Source organism: Pelodiscus sinensis, chromosome 11 (assembly GCF_052426305.1).
Source record: "Pelodiscus sinensis isolate ZL-2025 chromosome 11, ASM5242630v1, whole genome shotgun sequence".
NCBI classification, from domain to species: domain Eukaryota; kingdom Metazoa; phylum Chordata; order Testudines; family Trionychidae; genus Pelodiscus; species Pelodiscus sinensis.
In genome coordinates this window covers 17,880,175-17,901,272 of record NC_143062.1, presented here as the reverse complement: position 1 = coordinate 17,901,272, position 21,098 = coordinate 17,880,175, and the positions used below count along the sequence as shown (strand labels likewise).

Below are 21,098 nucleotides of genomic sequence, written 5' to 3'. Positions count from 1 at the left end.
AATTTGTTTTAAAAATATTTCTTTAATGTGTTGCTGAAGGTTATAAAAATCACATCTCTGAAAAAACATCATCTTCTCCCCTCCCCCAGCTGCCATCAGGCATATGCGCACCAGTTTAACAGTATAGCATAGGGCCCCATAAATCCTAAGGCTGACCCTGTGAATACAAGTGACTTTGTGTCCCATGTTCAGCATATGGAAAAATGGTCACCCTATCTATTCTCTGCCACTCTGCACTATGGATACATAGAAACTCCCACTGAGCTATTTGGAATTCCAATATTTAGTCCATTTACACAACAAGTGCAAAATATATCAGGGTTGCAAAGCTCAGATTTAAGGGCATATTTTACCTGGTTCTCCATTGACATTTTCTCTCCTAAATGCCTCTTCAAATAGTTTCCTTTTTGCGGTAAGTCCTCCAAACCCAGGAAAGCTTTGCCTAACTGGAACAAATGACCCCAACCAAAGATTAACTAAAAGTGCAAGAGAACCCCAGACAGTCTACTTTTTGACATGGAACTCCTCTCAGCAAAGGATACACTTTCCCAACCAGTTTCTGGGATTCACAATCAACTTGGAATGGTCTAGTAGCCAAAAAAGACTGTGGATTAGTTTTGAACGGAATGACCTAGAATTTTTGCATCTGATTTAATTGTACCAATATTCTGATTAGCTGCTTATTTAATCAGCAAGTACTTAATGCAGCCAAATTTGCCACTTGACTGTAGGAATTCACTCTGAGCTATAGCTAGATCGAATGCAACTCTTTCTGTCTTTCCAGAGTAGGTTGCTGCATCTGACAAGACTGGGGGCAGATGAGTAAGCAAATCCAAAGCTGTGCCTATCTGTGAGTAGACAGTAGCTTCATTCCTCTGTTTAGATCTGCACGTTGTTTTGGGTGTGTATCTAATTCACAAAACAAGTACATTTGAGGTGTAAGGGTCTTCTGGTGTGGGGCAACATGACCTTTGCAGAACTTTTGGAGCAGGTTGGCAGTATGGGCCGTTTCCAAATTATCCATGTTACGTTACTGGCCCTGCCATTATTACTGGCAGCCAGCCACAACATTCTACAGAACTTTACAGCTGCGACCCCTGGGCACCACTGCCATATTGCCATTGTTCCTAACCACACTTGTGAGGACAACTTTACTGACTTCCTGCATTGCCAAGAGCTGCTCAGAATCTCCATCCCCATGGACGGGAACCAGCAGCCGGAGAAGTGTCTTCGATTCATCTCTACCCAGTGGCATCTCCTAGACTCAAATACCACAACCACCAATGGGACCAAAATGGACACTGAGCCCTGTATGGATGGATGGATCTATGACAGGAGTGTTTTCACCTCCACCATCATCACCGAGGTAAGAAAGAGTCCACTGGCAGGGACTGGCTAGTGACTATGCTGAACGACATTGCTATCCGGTGGCCACCAGCATAGTTTCATTGAACTCAACAGAGCTACCCCGATAGCTACCAGATAAAGATCTGGCCTAGTATTGTGGTAGCATCTGGACACCCCAAACTGCTCATGTTGGGTCCTGCCTAGTCCCTGACCAAGATCAGGGCCCCATTTTGCCAGACTCTTCAGACACCTCATCTGAGTTTGGGGCCCCCATTCTCATTATGACCAACTTTGCTGGACTTGTCTCCCTTGTGCTTTCTCACTGGGAAAGTGCTTTTTCTCCCGTTTGCAGTGGGATCTGGTGTGTGGCTCACGGACGTTGAAACAGATGGCTCAGTCGATCTATATGGCGGGAGTGCTGGTGGGAGCAATTGTGTTTGGAAGTCTTGCTGACAAGTAAGACAGCTGTCACTTTGCCTCAGTAGGGTGCAGATGAATTACTGGGGGTAGTGGTTCATTCTAACAGCTTTCAGCTGTCTTCACGAGTGCCTCTAAGAAGAGCGGAAAAGTGGCCCAGTGGCTAGGGCACTCACATAGAATTTGGTAAAGCCTGGATTCAAACCTTTGCTCCGCCACAGACTTCCCGTATTACCATGTGCAAGTCATTTAGTCATTCTCTATTTGGATTCCTCATCTGTATAATGGGGATTGTAGTGCTGCCCTACGACAGGGATGGGGTCATACAGGTCCCTCGGAGTGCTAACTCAGTGCTCAAGCCACAATCCCATCTCGCCTGTTTTCTCTGACACAGGTTTGGACGGAAGTCACTCTTGATCTGGTCCTATCTGCAAATCGCCATCACTGGCTCCTGTGTAGCCTTCTCATCTAACTTCACCATGTACTGCATTTTCCGCTTCCTGACTGGAATGGCTCAGTCAGGGATCGGCCTCAACTGTGTGTCCCTCTGTAAGTATGGAGCCAAGCAAGTAGCAAGGCTGAGGGACTCGGGGGACAGGGGGTGGACAGACTTGCAGGATGCTTCCATTAGGAAGAGAAATGGATGATGGAGCTGAGCATTTCTTTGGGGCAATACTGGCTGCTCCAGTCCATGTTACAGCCCTAAGTTTGCTATATCGCTGCCCAAGGAACCCCCATGGGCACATGACTCAGTAGCTACTCCTGCCTTGCCATGTGCCTGTTTTGGGTTGTAGGTCCTATTGTTTCAGTTATCTAGTGGCAGTCATCTAAACAGCATGATGGCCATGCCTAAAAATCCCAGTCATGGACCAGCATCCCATTGTGCTAGAGTCTGTTAACACACAGAACTAGAGGGACAGTCCCTCTTGCAAAGAGCTTCCGTTTAGAGCTGGGTGATAATTTCTAGCTGAAACTTTCTTCTATAAAACATTTAGCAAATTTGTGCTGGTTCTGCCACATTTTCTGATTCGTTTTCAACATGAACAAAGTTGAATTTTTGTGTGTGTTCAAAATCACTTTTCATTTCAAAATGTCCTCACCTTTTACATTGTTTTGCATTCCAAAGCATGACAAAAATGTGGGCGCTCAAAACAAAACAATTCATTTAACCAAAAGTGAAACCTTTTCCAATTCTTTGATTTGCCAACAATTAAAAAAATATATTTTCTGGTTGACCCAAAATGATTTTTTTTTAGATGCCACTAAAACAAGAATTCCATGATTCTCCCTGCCCTGCTTAAGTTCCACTTGGGGTAGATTTTGGTGTCCTGGTGGCTTTGAAAGCTGGGATTTGTGTTCTCTAGACTTTGACTTTCTTTCCCCCTTTTCCTCTCCCCACCTAGCTGTGGAGTGGACCCCCACCAGACTCCGAGCAACAGTTGGCATAGTGATAGGATATAGCTACAGCATTGGGCAGTTTCTTCTGGCGGGGGTGGCCTATGCCATCCCGGATTGGCGCTGGTTGCAGCTAGCTGTTTCAGTGCCTTATTTCATCTTCTTCTTCTATGGCTGGTAGGTATCTCGCTCACTTGCCAGCATGGGGACCTCTCTGTTATCCCTTGTGGGAACTATGGGTTTCTGGGAGACGTACAGACTGCAAGCTCTCAGACACCAGATGTCTCTCTCACCGTGTGTCTGTCCTGCATCTGTCACCACAAGGGCCTCAATCTAAAGCTGCACTGATCGTTATTTTTCATATTATGGTCGCACTAGATTTATCCACCACTGCTTGGGTCTTTAACTTCATTTTTGGTTTTTTTTGGAAAATAAAATGAAAAATGTCAAGGCTTCATTTAAACCGTTGCTCTGGGGTGGGACTGGGGATGAGGAGCTCAGTATGCAGGCTGCCCTGGGGAGAGAGGACTACAGCAGCTTGGCGCCAGGTGAGAAGCACCTCTCCATGGCTGCTGCAGTTCCAGCGGGCACAGCCAGGGGAGGGGTGCATGTCCCTCTGGCTGGGGCAGGTCCCAGTTCATCTGCCCCTTGTGCTCCCCAGCCAGATTGAGGAATGCAGCAAACTCTGCACTTTCCCCTCGCCCCATGATGAAAGGGAACAGCCAGCAATGTCCCCGTACTTCAGCCCCCTCTGCCCTCCCTAAAGAGTGCCTGGGGGATGGGAGGCTTGGGCAGTGGAGGGGAAGGCTAGGGAGGGGTACCTAGCCAGCGCATTTCACCTGCCTGGTGACTCTGTCTCTTTTCTATATGGTTTTATGAGAGCAATCCCATTTTCCTGGCACAACCAAACCCTTACCTTGCTTTAAGTCATGAGAAGAGGAAACTGTATACCAAGTTTGGTGGTCCTAGATCTTACCAGTTATGGGAGTTCTTGAACAGACAGACAGACAAAGTCTCTCAAATATATAGCAGATTTAGAGGCCTCATCTGAGGTCAAGGTCGCATTGTGCTGGGTGCCACACAGACACACACTGAGAGACAGGCCTGGTCCCAAAGCGCTCAGAGTCTAAATAGAAAAAGGAAGCGGTTTATAGACTGGGAGCTGAAGCACAGAAATATAGAGCAAGTTGCCCCAAGTAACATGGTGTGTCCGTGGTAGGGCAGGGAAATGAACGCAGGTTTCCCAAGTCCCAGGCTAGTGTCCTACTCACAAGCCCATTATTATGAGGGTAGCCACTACAGACCAGGATTAGGAGCTGAACAGACACGGTCCCTGCCCAGACGTGCTTATCAATGCAACAGATGATCTTTGGAGAACCAGCTGGCAAGTTATTAGTCAAAGGTCACAAGACAGGCATTGCTACAGCCAGAGGTGAAAGTGAGCGGGTGTGTCCTGGAGTGCAGCTCTAGCAAGAGCTGGCTGAGCTGCGGATTAAAGAGCTGGCACGGACCTGGGTTGCAATAGGACAGCACCTGTAAGAAATGTTAAGTTACTGTCACTGCTGGCTACAGCCCAGAAAAGAACCTGCTTCCTAATGCTGTGCCCTAACCATTAGACCACACTGTTTCCCACCTTGCGTGCTTAGCCTGAACACCAAATCTATTCTAAGCACATAGGGTATGTCTACACTACCCTCCTAGTTTGAACTAGGAGGGTAATGTAGGCATACCGCACTTGCAAATGAAGCCCGGGATTTGAATTTCCCGGGCTTCATTTGCATAAGCGGGGAGCCGCCATTTTTAAAACCCCGCTGGTTCGAACCCCGTGTCGCGCGGCTACACGGGGCACGAACTAGGTAGTTCGAACTAGGCTTCCTAGTTCAAACTACCGTTACTCCTCATTTCACGAGGAGTAACGGTAGTTTGAACTAGGAAGCCTAGTTCGAACTACCTAGTTCGTGCCCCGTGTAGCCGCGCGGCACGGGGTTCGAACCAGCGGGGTTTTAAAAATGGCGGCTCCCCGCTTATGCAAATGAAGCCTGGGAAATTCAAATCCCGGGCTTCATTTGCAAGTGCGGTATGCCTACATTACCCCGCTAGTTCGAACTAGCGAGGTAGTATAGACATACCCATAGAGACAGAGGAGTTTTGAAATGTGCCCTGAACATAGGGTGACAAAATAGCAAATGTGAAAATCAGGACACTGTGAGGAAAGTGGGGGGTAGGGTTGCATGTATAAGACAAAGCCCCTAATATCAGAAAATCTGGTCACTCTACCTGAAATGAAACAGACTCTTTCTGTAACATACATCGTTTGGGAAGCTCAGGCGTGCTGAGTCTTTTCAATAGGTTTAGTGTTTCTCATGGGAGAAAGGGCCTTGTAGTAATGGACATACAGCCAATTCTTTATTAGGCTGCTGAACAAACACAGCCTTGGGGTTCCCGTGGAGTCTCCCCCCTGCACTTCCCAGGTCAGCACTGGGGGTCACCCTAAACCCGGCCCTGCAGTAAGCCTGGTGGCAGGGAAGTTGGCTACCGTATGACCTTCTAGTTCCGAACAGGTGGTTCACGGAGTCAGCCCGCTGGCTTGCAACCGCTGGCAAACTGAACCAGGCATTGAAGGAACTGCAGAAAGTGGCACGAATAAATGGGCGAAAGGAAGAAGGGAACAAACTCAGCATAGAGGTGAGGAACTGAATGGGCTAAAAAGGGAGGCTGTAATGCATGGAGCTTATGTGAGTGCCTCTCACCTTGTCATAGGCAGGACCATGGATATTCCTGAACTAGAGAGCTTGGGATCCTAATGGCAGAAGGGCCAACATGGTCAGGACTGGGGGCAGCAGGGCTGGAGGATCCCCAAAGCAGTGCGGGAGCCAGGGCCATAGAACCCCGGCAACCCATGGCAGTGTGGGGTTGGGGGCTGAAGAAGCCCAGCAGCACACGGCAGTGTGGAGTTGGGGAAACCTGGCTGTTGACAGCAGCGCAAGGCCAGTGCTGGGGACCAGAGAACCCTGGCCGCCCATGGGCAGTCCGGAGCCAGGAGGCAGCAGCAGCAGAGCGGACAGCTGGGCTTGGGAGGGAGTACATGGGGCCAGAGGCAGGAGGAAGGACAGCTCCTCTGGTCTGGCAAATTCTCTCATTTGGGACCAGTCAGATCCCAGGGTGCTGGACCAGGGAGGTCCAACCTGTACCTCTCACAGTGCCCTAAACAAATCATAGGGCTGCAAGGAGCCCTGTGGTATGAGTTGAAGTAGACCCATTGGAGCCTACCCTTCCTGCTCTATGCCTCCTCCCTTGGCTGCCTGTATCCCCCAGTGGTAGCCCGGGGTACTGCAGCCTCAAGATTGGCTCTGCCCATGACCGCACTCAGTATTGCAAGAAGCTCCCAGACCCGAGGTGTTACATGGGTAGCAAGAATACCCAAAGTTATAGCTGTGCAAATCCATGGATATCTGCTTTATATCCAGGAGTATTTGCATTTGCGACTATGGATATAGATATCCACAGCTAATTTTTGTGGATATGGAATAGGTGCAGATACAAAATTTGTATCTAGAAACCAGCAAATTTGTGGATATCTGCTTTATAGCCGCAGATATCCATATCCACGGATGTCAATGGGGATATCCACGGCTCATTTTTGCTGATACTAATATCAGCAAATTTTGTATCCAAGCAAGGCTGTATCAAGTTATAACCATAAGGATTGAAACTCTCCTGTGTCTCTTCCCTACAGGACTTGAGAGCGAGTCTGCAGAAAGAAATGTCCTCAGCCAAGTCCACCCACACAGCTGCTGATCTGGTGCACACACCATCTGTACGCAGGATATCCTGCTGCTTGTGCTTTGTATGGTACGTGGGCTCGTTCAGATGCAGAGGGAGCAAAGAAGGTGGAAGGGCAGAAAATAAACCAAGAGCTTTTGGGACAATGGCACTGTTAGCTGAGATCCAAGTGCTGTTGTGCTTGGTGCTGTACAATAAGACAAGACAGGCCCAACCTTACAATCTAAATTAACCAGAGCAAGGATGAGTGCTCCCATTTTTACAAAAGGGGAACTGAAGCACAGCGACACTAAATGACTTGCTGAAGGTCACACCAGGGAGTCTGTGACAGAGCAGGGAATAGAACAGTGGTCTCTCAAGTCCCAGGCTACAGAGAGTTTTACAGCACTCCCAGGCTATGTCTACACTGGCGCGATCTTGCACCAGAAATATGCAAATGAGGCTAAGCATGGAATATCGCCAAGCCTCATTTGCATATCTAATGAGCTGCCATTTTGCGGAAGAGGCTCTTGTGCAAGAAGGAGCATCTACACTGCCCCTTCTTATGCAAGAAAAACCCTCTTGCGCAATGCCGTTACGCTGATTATTTTCAGGCTCATTATATATGCAAATGAGGCTCAGCGAGATTCCACGCTTAGCCTCATTTGCATATTTCTGGTGCAAGATTGCGTCAGTGTAGACAAAGCCCCAGTGGTCACAGGCAGAACTGCACCCTGCAGACTATTTTCATTGTCGCCCTGCATTTTTGTGCTGTCAATGGCAGGTTCTCCACCAGCTTTGCCTATTACGGGCTGATCATGGACTTGCAGAATTTTGGGGTCAGCATTTACCTCATCCAGGTGATATACGGCGCTGTCGACATCCCTGCAAAGCTGATTGGTTTCTTCATGATCAGTTTTATTGGCCGGAGAGTCACCCAGGCATCTGCTCTCATCCTAGCAGGGATTGCGATCCTGGCCAACATACATGTGCCCCAAGGTGAGGTGCACTATTGGTTTGCATGCTCTGATTTTAATTAGCATGTAAATACATTTAGCTCATATTTAATTTAATTGGCATGCATGCATGATACAGCAAGAGCAATGTTACAAGAATGGTCTATAAAAAGTCTGTATATCGAACTTTTTTCATCCAGTTTGTCAACAGAAAATTGGAAGACTGGCTACCTTACATTTTATATGAAAGGCATCAGCTTCACACTGAAACTTTCTATTTGCCAATAAATTTTTTTTATCAAAAGCATTGCCCCTCTCCCAAATTTTAATTATGAAATGCTGGGGTCCCTTGCCAGGCTACATTTCTCATAATGCAATGCAGCTGCCATGACTCACCACTTCCCTCTCTTTGCTTCTCTGGAGTGGTCCCTTTTTCTCTAGCTACTTGTCTTCACTCTCAAGACCCTTCATGACCAATCCATACCCACCTTGTCAGCTCAACTCCAGTCAGTCCGTAATGTCAGCCTCTATCACCCACTTGTTACATGTTCAAACAAGCACCTTTTGGCTTCCCCTCATACTTGGGAGAAGTTCCCTGTAAACATCAGCAAAATTAACATCATATCCTCCTTAAAACTCCTTCTGCCCTAGGCCTACTAAAAATTCGACAGTGGTTAGGTTGCTGGTGTGCTGAAACCATAGTCTATCGTGCTGACCGATAGTGTCTCATTGTTTTCTGGAGATACCTCACGGAGAACCCAGAGTCACTCAATGAAATCAATAGGCACCAGATTTAAAACAATCACAAGGCAGTACTTCCTCACACAGTACACCGCCAGCCTGTGGAACTCATTGCCAGGGGATGTTGTGCAGGCCAAAACTATAACTGAGTTCCAAAAAGAATTAGATGAGCTAATGGAGGATACATCCCTCAATAGCTATTAAACCAAGATGATAAGGGATACAATCTCATGCTGTGGGTGTCCTAAACCTCTAACGGCATCATTTCCTTTCCCCAGATCTGCAGATCTTACGCGCTCTCTTGGCTGTGTTTGGAAAAGGCTGCCTGGCTGCCTCATTCAACTGCGCCGCGCTCTATACGGGAGAGCTCTACCCCACGGTGATTAGGTACGTAGACACGAACGCCCCTTTTGGAGTCCCGTCTGGGCTGCTGAGCTGTGTGGTGGTTTGCACCCTGCCTGATCCACCTCAAGGAAATGGCAATGAGAGAATAAGAACAGGAGCCAGTTGGGTGTCCCACGGCTGGTAGGAGATGCAACGCCAAAGGAATGTACAGGATAAAGCCAGACTGCATGAAGCAGGGTTTCTTGGGCCACTGCTTTCTCACGGGAGGCGTGGCAGGCAGGCAGGTTCAAGATTAGATTAGGATCAGATAAAATATGCAAATTGTGGATGAGAAACACTGAGATTGTAGTTCAGAGAAGGGAACCCAATGGAGGGCCGGTTCCCAGCTCCTGACTGTTCTCTCTCCACCCGGCAGACAGACCGGAACAGGGTTTGTGAACACCCTGGCGCGGGTGGGCGGCATAGTGGCTCCGCTTGTCAGAATGACCAGCGAGTTCTTGCCGTCCCTGCCTCTGATCATCTATGGAGCTGCCCCTATTGTATCCGGCATCGCCGCCTGCTTCCTACCTGAGACCCGTAACATGCCATTGCCGGACACCATAGAAGATGTCGAGAGTCAGTGAGTAATTTCTGCAACCATTAAGGGGAACTGGTGGAGAAGAAGCAAGGCCAGGTGGCTAGAGCAATGGGCTGGAGCTCAGAGACCTGGATTCTACTTCTAGCTCCACCAGCCTGAATTTAGGCAAACACCTCCCGCTCCCAAAACTCTTCAGGGTCTGTTTCTTAGTATGAGTCTGTGCAGCCCCTGGCACAACGGGGCCCTGACCTCACCAATATCTGTGCAACACCCGGCACAATGGGGCCCTGACCTCAGTGAACACACGTGCAACCCTTCAGCCGGGTTTTGTACGCAGAAGGGTTGGGTTCAGTTTTCAATGGGGCCCGTCTAAAAACACCAGCTTGAGCCCCAACTTAGAAACCTGGAAACTGAATACGCCACCCTGGCTGCCTTGATAGGTAATTCTTCCCTGCTTTCAAGTACTGAGTGTAGGGGTTAAAGAAGAAAAAGCTTTATGAGGGTGGGGGAAGGGGACAACAGGACTAATGTGAGACAGCCAGCAATTAATAAATCCGCACTGTTAGGCAAGACTCTCTCCTTGAGGGTGTGCTGGCAGGAATCCCAGCCTCAGGCCTCCTTTCATGGTGGGGAGCAGCTCAGACACTCTCGCCACTTCCCTGCTCCCCCTTGCTACGTCTCTGTGGGAAGGGAAGGGAAGGGAAGGGAAGGGAAGGGCAGGCTCCTGCTAGCTGTGAGCTAAGCTAAGCTGGCATTGAGCAGTGGTGGGGAGTGGAGCTGAGGTGCTGTTGAGGTACAGGCTGGAGCTGAGTTGAGGCAGTGTTGGGGCTGGAGGGAGGAGGGGGGGCGTGGGCTGAAACTGTAGACAGCAGCAGCCGGGAACCTGAGGGAGTCTGGTGAAGGCCAGAGGCGTAGCGAGGGTGTTATGCGCCCGGAGGCAAAGGAAAAATTTGCGCTCCCCTTCCCCTCCTGCCACCATGTGGCACAGCCCTGAACCTGGTACACAGCTGAGGGGAACTTGTACCGCATCTTCCCATGAGCAGAATGAATTTTATGTTGTGCACCAGTACTGAGTTCATGGGGCTTGTTTGGATGTGCCACTGTGGCATCCAAGTTATTAATAAATATTTTATAAAACTTTACCTTTTCTCTCTGCTGCCATGTCTCCTCCCCTTGCTCCATCAGCTCCCCAGTGCCTGCTGCCCCCCAACTCCTCACCCTCCTCTGCTGTCCTGACTCCTGCCTTTCTCACTGCCCTCAGCCCTCCTGCAACCTGCCCCCCTCCACTAGCCCTTCTCTCCCCCCTGTGCCCACTCCTCCAGTAGCCCCCCTCTGATCATGTGAGCTACCCCTCCTCATCCCCTCTCCTAACACCTCCTTCTACACACCTGCCCTGCCTCTCTCCTCTGGTGCTGGTCCCTCCCCTGCAGGTGTCTGCCCTTATGCTTCACCTCTAGAATCCCCTGGCACCTGCACCTTCCCTTAGCCCTGCATCCTCCTGGTGCCTCCCCCTTCCCTCACTGCCCCTGCCCCCTTTTTCCCTGATGCCCACCCCCTCACCACTCTCTGCCTCCATTCCTCTCATGCCCCTGTGCCCTCACACATGACTTGCTCCATCCCCACCTTTCTCATGCCCACCTGTGACCGTGTCCCCTCCCTCGGTCTGGTCCGGGGTGCGGTCACCCGTCTCTAATCCAATTAATTCTATCTCTGTGTGTCGAATTCGACCACGTTTCTCTTTTTCTTGGTTGGGGGAAGGAAGGGGGGCCCGCTCCAGTCTCGGTCCGGCTGGCGGGGTCGTGCCCCTAAACGCACCAGCCCACGGGCTACTTCACCGCCCTGCCCTGGGCTGCTTCCTTTCTCCCCCACTTTGTCCTCGGGATGCCCTTTACTCACAGGGTCGGCTCCCCCTCCCCGGGAGATTGTCCCGAGTGCGTCCAGGTCTCTCCTCTCCTCTGGGAAGCCTGGTCCTCTCTGTGTCCCCCCTTCCCCTTCTCCGGTGGCTGGTGGGCTTTTAAAGTCCCCGCCGATCCGGGAGGGGTTTATGCGCCCCGCCCCCCGACGTCTGCCGCGGCGCGTCCTTGTGCCTTCTCTGACCAGCGGGGCTGGGGCGGACTCAGCTGCGCCTTGCCTTCCTCCAGCTGAGCCGCGGCGCTAATCAGCTGAGCCGCGAGGCCGCTCCGTCTAGCCGCGGCGCGGGAACAACCGGTGCACCGCCGGTATCCACTCTGCTGCCCCTCTGCAAGGGTGCAGAGTCCCGGATGTCGGGTGCGGGGTCTCGGCACCCCGTCACACCACCCCTTCTTTCAAGCCTTCTCCCAGCATCTCCCTCTCTCCCTTCTAGCCCCCAATGCTCTTACCCTCTCCTCTCCCAGCATCACCCTGTCCCCCCTCCCACTGACACCTCCCCTCCTGCCCTTTCCCTCATTGTCTCCACTTGGCCCCCTGGCATTTGTCTCTCCTCCAGGCTGTCCCTTGGTGCCTTTCTCTCCCGCCCCCTCCCCCTCCACACAAGCCCCTTCTTCTCCCACCTCTTCCCCTCCCCCTCCGCACAAGCCCCTTCCTCTCCCACCTCTTCCCCATAGTTTTCACCCTTCCCTGCCCTGCCGTACCTTCTGCCTTCCACTTTGCGGGGCTGGAGTCTGTGCTCGGGCCCCAGAAGTCCCTGGACTCTGAACCCGGAGCTAGGCCTTGCGGTGCAATGCGGCACGGAGCAGTTTTAAAGTCCCGGGCCATGACGTCATGTCACGCCCGGGCGTCTCCCCGATCACCTGGAAATGCCACACATGGCGGTAGCAGCAGCCAGCAGCGCACGCTGGCAAGGGGGAGCCAACTGAACACTGCACATGACAGGGACGGTCCAGGGCTGGGAGGGATACACGGGGGGGGGGGGGGATGGCAGGTGGGGGCCTGGGCGCGCTCCAGGCAGGGCCGGGGGAGAGACCCAGCTCCAAATATTGCTGGAGCACGGGCACCACGAGCCCATATAACTTGCCGCCCATGAGTGTCAGGTGAGCCTGCGCAGTGAGCGCTTGTTCTAATCCTGGCCTGGCGCCCCCCTGGGTAATTGCCTCCCCCCACCCCGCCTTCGCTATGCCTCTGCCTTTCCCATGAGTTCCCTCAGGGGAGCCACTGGGCCCCTGACCAAGGACGGGGGGCAGCTCTGCACTTCCAGAAGGGGCAGGGCCTCTGGCAGAAGGGGCAGAATTAGGGTGGCCTGCCTCAGGGGAGGGGACTGGACTTGATGACCTCTGGAGGTCCCTTCTAGTTCTAGGATTCTATGAATTGTCAAGGTCTGTGCATCACCTGGCACAATGGGTCCTGACCTCAGTCAGAGTCTGTGCAGTTACTGGTGTCACACACACACACACACCTTATACGTGTAGTGCATTGTCCCAGCTACTGGCACTGAGACCTCTTATAGAGAAAATAATGACCCTGCTTTACAGCCTTAGGTAATAGCCCACTGGTTATTAGCTTGTGCACCAAGCTCTGATCCCAGCTGGGTCGGTGCACCACCTGGCAGTGGCACTGGAACTATTTTTGGGGAGAGGCTGCAGAGCTGCATCCTGCCTTTAGACCTGTTATCAGCACTTCTCAATATTGCATATGTCAGGATCATGCAACTGCTTCGCACTGAAGCTGGTTGGGAATTTTCCAGAGAAACCTTTTTTTGCCACTTTGTCAAAACTGAAACTGTGTATTGAAAAGTGTCTGGGTGAATTTTTCAAACAACACATTTTCAGAACCAAAAAAAGTGATTTTCTGGTTCAAAATGACTTTCTGCTAATAAATTTAAGCTAACTGAAAGAAAACAAATATGTAATTTGGTCAAAATCAAAATAAAAAATGTTTCTAAATTATTGACAGGACACATTTTCATTGATTCAAAATGAATTTGACTTTTCATCCTAATCTGGGACAAGGACATTTTTCAAAATCTCAAAAATATTCATAGGACGTGACAATCATTCCTCCTCCCCCAGCTCCATCATGAACCAAGACCATGGATGCTGCATTATGGGAGGGGATAAAAAGGGGGAGTGTAATTCACAGAGCAGTTGGGAGGCTTGGCTAATCCCTATTTATACAGTATCATGGTTTGCTGTGATGAAAAGAGCTACAGAAATTCAGTGTTATATAATCCTGTGGTCTCTTCTTATTCCTTTCTAGGAGAAGACCCAAAGTGATTAGAGATGTAGGACGGAAAGACAAACTTCCGCTGAGAGCCTACAGATTGGAACCACTCAAGGAAATTATGTAAGAAGTGAAACTAAAGAGACCCTAGGTCCTGATACCAATTAGTGTGATTAAAATCAAACATGCCCTTGTGTTTTACCAACTCAGGGTCAGAGAAAGCTTCTGTGGAAAGGGTATTCATGGGACATTATACGAGCTTTTGTATCCATTTTCAGAGAGGCTAATAAAGTCTACAGTGCCTCGACAGTTACTGCTAACATGGGGCGGCAGCGTGATACGGAACACAGCATTGGGCTGGGAGTCATCTTGGATTCGGATCTCAGCTCAGCCCCTGGCATCAGACTTGTGTCTCATGCTTTTCCCTCCGCAAAAGGGGTGTGAACAAACTACACCAGTCCAGTTGGGTCCCAAATAACTATGTCTATTTCACAGGGCTAGCCAGAAAACAGGAATTCTGAATAGCACAATAATTTAATAATTTTTGTTCCACATCAGAACAAAGCCAAGATGCTTTCAAAATGCCTCATGAAAACAGAGAGCTCCATCCCAAAAGAACCAACAGCTCAGGCAAAGCAGCAACCTAAACTTTGTATCTCTATACCCCTCCCAAGTACCCTAACAGCCATGCTAGCAAGTTAGTGCTTCTCACTCTATGTCAGGACTTGAACCTGGCTCCTCAACACAGGTAAGCAGTCTGACCTACAGGCTTTTCTGGGGTGGGTCTTGCTCTCTCTCTCATTTTGTTCAGTGGTATTCCATTCTGGACCTGAGAAATCCTCCCCACAAAGTATTGGTCGAAACCCATACATTTCTGTGAAAAATTTTAGTTTTGACACATTGGCAATTTCCCCACAGAAAATTCTCACCCTGCTCTTCTGTTTAGTACATACAACCATTCAAAGCCTCACTACAAAGACACCATTGCTCTGAGTGGCTTTGAAAACACAGAACACGGTGAGAACCTTTCGAGGGATCACTGATGAGTTAAAGGGACACTGCTCTGATTCTGTATACTACACTCTGCAAGTCACTTCCCCACTCTGCCCCAGTTTCCCTCCCCACTCTGTCTATTTAGATTACAAGCTTTTCAGGGCAGGGACAGCGCCCAACACAGCGGGATCATGACTTCTTATTGCTACTGTAAAAACATACCAGTTTAAAGGAGGCTCTGAACAATGTAGCTCTGGGTACTGAGTAAATACCATCACAGACCAGGGCTGTGCTGTCATACAATGAGAGCGCTTATCACACAGTAGTTCATGTATATCGCAGACTCTAGTTTCCCAGACTGGCAATTTGCATCAGACCCATAGGGGAAGGCAGGGGAAGAATAAAGGCAAGTCCAAAGAGGGTGTGTTTAGCCTGGCCACCAAACAAGCCACATACATAAATAAACCCCATTCTCATCAGAAACATATGTCACTCAAAGTCAAAGTGAAATACAGGATGTTTCTGGGGACACTGCCGAGAGGGTTAATTATAGGTGAATTGCTTAAAGACAGAGCTACCTACATCCCAAGACTAGGGCCCTCCACGATGAGGCACCAAACCAGTCAGAAAGAGCACTTCTGTTTGCCACACTGGCAAGCAAGAAGTTGTACAAGCAATTCCTTTCAGACACTCCAGTTCTCCTTATACAGATAAGAGATTATGAAAACCAATCCCACCAAATCAAAACAGATCCTTCTGATCCAAAAGGATCAGCCATATTCCCAGGTCAATTTATAACTCAGATCTTACTCATAAAAGCATGATGTTAGCCAGGTTTTTTTTTTTTTTTTTTTGTTTTTTTAAAGAAAAGAAAGAAAGGAAGACAGACATCTCAGCAGAGGACAAGTTGTTAAAGGAATCAAATACATACCAATTGCAAAGTTCTTGGTGCAGGCTTGTAGCAGAGGTGGAATAATCTGCTGTCTTAAAACAAGTCTCTGGAATACAGCCTCAGTTAGGATAAATCATCAGTCTTCAGGCTTCAGGGCGTATCACAGACCCTTCAAATGTGATGAGCCAGCTTAAAGATGAATGGAGGAACCCCCAGGTCTCTTTTTATAACCTTGGCCACATGGAGGGATTCCCATTGTTCTCACTGTATAATAATGTGTCCCAAGATGGAGTTTGTCACATGAGAGAGTTATATGTCCATGCATGATTTGGTCCTTTTTAGGCAGTGGCGATTGCTCTCATGCTGGTCTGAACATATACAGAAAAGCTCATCAGATGTGGATTGTCACCACTTAAGGTACATTGTTAGTCAAGTATTGCTATTCACTTGACTAATAGTTTTCTCATTGTAGTTTAGCCAGGCCTTCTGTTAATATCTCCCAGAAGCTAACATTTGAAATGCAAGTACATAGCCAATACACATACCTTCAAACACAAAAATAATACATGCATATGAACAGCATAAACAGAATCAGTGAAGCATATGCTTTTCATAGACATCCTCCTTGGCAACAGTGATTGTATGTTCATATTACAATCCAATAACGTCACACGAGGTGACCATGTTTTCAGTGCCACCAACCCCGGCTTTTGTATAGCGATGTTCTTTCAGGGCCATACATGAGTCAAAGTTATTCATGTCACAGAAGAGTCTCATTGGCGAGGCAATGCACATACACATAGCTAGGGCCTGCCTTTTCCCCAAAGAGCTCTCAGTCCCAACACCCAAATGGTGGGAGGGGAAACAAAGGGACAGAAAGAGGAAGTGACTCGTTCAAGGTTACACACCAGACCATGGCAGAGCTGGGACTAGAACCCAGATGAGTGCCCCATTCACTAGGCCATGTTTCTACTAAAAAATTCCCTTTAAAAAGTACCTGTGCTGGTATTGCTAGAGTGGGTCAGAAATGGGGTGTTTCCAGGGGAAAATTTTGAGGGAAAAGAAGGAAATTGAACCCACTGAGTCAGGAGGATTTACTGCCATGGTCTCCGGACAGGTCTCTGGCTCTCTCGATGATGATAACCAGAAGGCTGCTTGTATGTACGCTCAATGATGTGACCCCAAGAGGGCCTCCAAAATCAGGCAAGGATCAAAGGTGCCCGGCCAGGTTTATTGTTAAGCGAAGTACAGTAATAGTTGTCAGTAGACTCTACCAAATCACTACACACTTGTACTTACAACAATGCCCGCAGCACAACCAGTGGGAAACTCCCACTGTCCCCTCAAGACACCACTTTGTATACAGATGCAAACAAGTTACACATCACTGCTGACATTGTCAGGTTACCACTCTCTGACACTACTTAGATACCACCTTGTGGTTTGATTAGATCATCCCTATCCATCATTCTGTCATTTTAGACCCTTTCCCGAATCTGTATCTGTATCTGTGGGGAGTGTGTACCAAGGATTTTTTTTTTTTTAATGAGCTGCTGGTACCATGTGCTTTCAACTTATGACCAGTACCAATTACTGCTCTATTCCTAGGTCTATTACCAATTAGTGTTTTGCTCTCTCAGCCCTGGTCATTCCAAGTTCTGTTAGCAGGGGCCTGCCTCTTGCTCACAGCTTAGCTTTGCTTCATATTAGATATGTTTTGTTCATTGTTAGCTAGGCCTCAGGCCTCTAACCGGGCCTGTGCTACATGGGCTTTTGTTTTAGGCCTTCATCTTACTACACCCACAACTCCCAAATCCATGGCTTATGGCCTAACCAGAAGAACACCCCGACTACTCTATTTGCACGTCTCCTGCATACCAAATTATTGTCCCACTGCACTATTAGTATCATAACAACATGAGGCCCCGCTCAGAGATCAGGGCCTCACAGCACTACAGAAGTGTGAAATAAATGAAGACATTCCTTATAGTCTCAGCGGAGGACCAGAAACAACAATTGGCTCACCAAAGAACATGCAACCAGGCAGGAAAAATGGTGGGTGTTTCAGTTACAGCTCTGGATTGTGACGTCTGGGGAGTTAATTCCCTCCTCTGCCAAAGGCACCGAGTGTGACATTGGGCAAGGCAGAGAGGGGAACAAAACCTCCTATGTTGCATAGGAAGCTAATTCCTGTTTTCAGAAGTGATTCATGCACTTAGGAGCCTGAGTCTCCTTGACCTTCAGTGAGACTTGAGCTCTTGAGTGCCTAAATCATTTAGTCCCACTTTCAAAAGTGAATTAAGTCACTTGAAACACTGAGTGGAGCAACTCTAAGATACCTTTAAAACTCTGTGCTCAGTACCCCAGATTCTCCATCTGTAAAAGAGCACTAATAAACCTTCCCATGTCTATTTACACGGCAAGCTCCTGAGACCAAGGGCTGTCACGTACTGTATGTTCTTGGCACAATGGGACTCTGATCTCAGTCAGTGTCTCTGCAGCACCCAGCATGACAGGGCCTGCATCTCAAGTGGTACCAGCTGTGGTCCGTGCAGCATCTGACATCACAAGGCCCTGACCTTGGTCAGAGGCTAGCACAGTGGACCCCGGCATCTGTCAGTTCTGTGCGGTGCCCAGCACCTGCGAGGGCCCCACTCTTGCACAGGGTCTGTGCAGTGCCTGACACGATGGGGTCTTTAGGCACCGCTGTGCTATACTTCATATTTACACAAGGAGAAGGGGCAAGTGAGACAATCACGTGTAGGAAAAACACTGCAGTCACAGCACACCAGTTCCCCAGCAATTGCTCCAGGTGAATATGCCCAAATGCCAACATCGCCTGTGGATAACTGACTACATCAAAGGATATCTACTCATTGGACTGGCTTTTACATGCACCCAATGCTGTTACCCATGACTCTTACTCTCACTCTCAAGTATTGTCTGCATTATGGTGGTATCGAGAAGACACAACCAAGTTCAGGATTGCAACATTATTTGCATTTATTTGTGTTGTGCTAGGGTCAAGGAGCACCGTTATGTTCTGCATTAGGCAAACACGGAACAAAGAGATGGTTCCGTCCCCAAAGGGCTTCCAGTCTAAGAGCAGACAATGAGGCAGCGCAATTCCAGTTTAATAAACAGACAGAGAAAAGGAGCGAATTGCCCAGCTGCAGAACCAGAGACAGAAGCCAGGACTGCTTCCCTAAGCCAGCACTCCAGGCACTTCCTTAACCTCCCCCCACCCACCCATTCTCTTTGTGCTCCCCTCTCTCCCATGGATTTGTGCGCTCTTTTTACCCTGTCTGTACAAAGACCACCCCGAAGTCGTGGTAGGTGGTCAGTTTTTATTACATAAGCTCTACCGTACAGCACACGAACCCCGCCGTACAGCAGTAGGGTAGGAGAGCTTGGGCCCGCCCACTCTCCCGAGCCCCAGCCCAGGGCCCTAAGGCAGGGGGAAGAACCTCCCACCTGCCTGTGGATGGGGTGTAAACCCCTAAACTCACCTGCACTCGGGGTCCTCGGCCCAGCCCCGGGCCACTTCCTACCCCGCCTGGAGTTCCCTCCCCGAGGCCGACGTGGGGATGTTGCTCACCCCGGTTGGTTCCCAGACTCTTCTGTCCTCCCCCTCCTCGCTGGCCTCACCTGCCTTCCCCTGGGCTGGCCGAAGGCTCACCCCCTTGTTAGCGGCCTCCGGGCTGCTTTTGAATGCCCCGCCGGCCCGGTGGGTCATGTCATCAGCCAGCACCTGCCATAGCCATGCCAGCTGACACCAAGGTGATGTCATCAGCCAGAGCCAGCCCTCCGGCATGTTGCGCGCCTGTGGCATTGTGCCCAGCAGCATCTGCCAGGCCACCTCTAACTTGGCCCGGCAGCGTGCGGAGCCACTCCACCCCACCGTACCCCTCCCCCCTTAAAGTCCCCCTTTCACTCTCTTCCTCTTCCCCATCACCCTCGTGTCCTGGTATATGAGAGAGTCTGCATTCTGGTGCTTTGCCCCTGCACGGTGCACGACTTCAATGTGGTAGAGTTGCAGGCTCAGGTACCACTGCATAATCCTCGGGTTGGTGTCTTTCATGGTGTTGAGCCATTTCAATGGGGCACGGTCAGTCACCAGCGTGAAGCAGTCCCCTAAAAGAAAGTAATGGCAGGCCTCAATAGCCCACTTGATGGCTAATGCCTCTTTCTCTACCGTAGTGTAGTTCTTTTCCCTCGGAAATAGTTTCTGGTTTAAGTAAGCCACTGGGTGCTCGACACCCCCCTCCTCCTGGACTAGAACAGCCCCTAGTCCCACCTCCGAGACATCAGTCTGGAGCAAAAAGGGTTTGGTAAAGTCAGGCTGGTGTAGCACCGGAGCCTTAGTTAAACACTCTTTAAGGGTCCTAAAAGCTCGAGTGGCCGGCTCAGACTACCTCACCCGCTGAGGCTTCCTGCTCTTTGTCAGGTCAGTCAGGGGGGCAGCTAGGGCCGCAAAGTCAGCTACAAACCGGCGATAGTAGCCCACCAGACCAAGGAACTGTCTCTTTGTTATCAGGAGGGGGTACTCCCTGGCTGCCCGCACTTTATCTAACAGGGGCTTTACCTGGCCCCATCCCACCATATACCCCAAATACGATACCTCTCGCTGGCCGAAGCAACACTTCTTCGGGCTGGCGGTTAAGCCGGCAGCAATATGCCGAAGGTGTTGTTCCCAGGTATCGCTAAATATTATGACATCATCTATGTACGAGTGGTGGTCCCCTAATATCCCATCCGTTAATCATTGAAAGGTCGCCGTGGCTCCATGCAACCCAAACAGCATTTTCTGGAACTGGTATAGGCCAAAGGGCATGGCAAAGGCTGTCTTCTCCTTAGCGTCCAGGGTCAGCACTATTTGCCAGTACCCCTTTGTGAGGTCAATGGTGGACAGATATCTGGCCCGTCCCAGCCATTCCAGTAACTCATCAATGCGCAGCATGGGGTACGCGTCGAAGTGAGACACTGCGTTGACCTTCTGGAAGTCAATGCAAAATCTGGTGGACCCATCAGCCTTAGGCACTAATACAAGGGGCTTCTCCCCTCTCTCCGGGATTCCTCTACCACTCCCCGCTTCAGCATTGATTGTAACTCCCGGTGGACCATCCCACACAATTTTCGAGGAAGGGGACAGAGAGCTTCCCGTACCTTCTGGCCTGGGTCGGTTATTATATCATGACTCACCATGTTGGTTTGCCCCGGTCGGCTCATCAGTCTCATTTGGAATGTGGCAAGGAGGCTACGAAGTTCTCAACATTGTTTGGTACTCAGCTCTTCGCCCATTCAGACCTCCTCGACTGTTACTTCTTTCTCGCCCCAGGGGCCGAGTTCAAAGTCCTCAAGTTGGGGTTCGCCGAGGAGCATCTCTGGGGATTTCCATTTCTTTAACAAGTTCATGTGGTATAGCTGAGTCGCATTCCACTTTCCCCCTACTTGTACCTCATAATCCACTTTACCGATTCTCCTTAGCACCCTGTACGGCCCCCGCCACCAAGCTAACAACTTAGACCCTTCCGTC

At 49.7% G+C, this 21,098-nt stretch overlaps 1 protein-coding gene and 1 long non-coding RNA gene across 2 annotated transcripts in view; one reads left to right on the top strand and one right to left on the bottom strand.

The window, feature by feature from the left end:
* The first annotated feature begins 853 nt into the window (after positions 1–853).
* On the top strand, positions 854–13,977 carry LOC102463953 (solute carrier family 22 member 6-A-like). The gene is made up of 10 exons (XM_006136608.5): positions 854–1,366; positions 1,700–1,803; positions 2,159–2,313; positions 3,168–3,336; positions 5,721–5,844; positions 6,896–7,011; positions 7,706–7,920; positions 8,897–9,005; positions 9,379–9,582; positions 13,714–13,977. Exons 1-10 carry the CDS (start codon positions 965–967, stop codon positions 13,802–13,804), a joined length of 1,689 nt encoding a protein of 562 aa, XP_006136670.2. The 5' UTR covers positions 854–964; the 3' UTR covers positions 13,805–13,977.
* A 4,854-nt stretch (positions 13,978–18,831) lies between these two features.
* LOC142830945 (uncharacterized) overlaps positions 18,832–21,098 on the bottom strand; it is a 51,384-nt gene continuing 49,117 nt past the window's right edge. The window contains exon 3 of the long non-coding RNA XR_012906506.2: positions 18,832–19,696. This is a non-coding gene — a long non-coding RNA (uncharacterized LOC142830945). The remainder of the gene's footprint in view (positions 19,697–21,098) is intronic.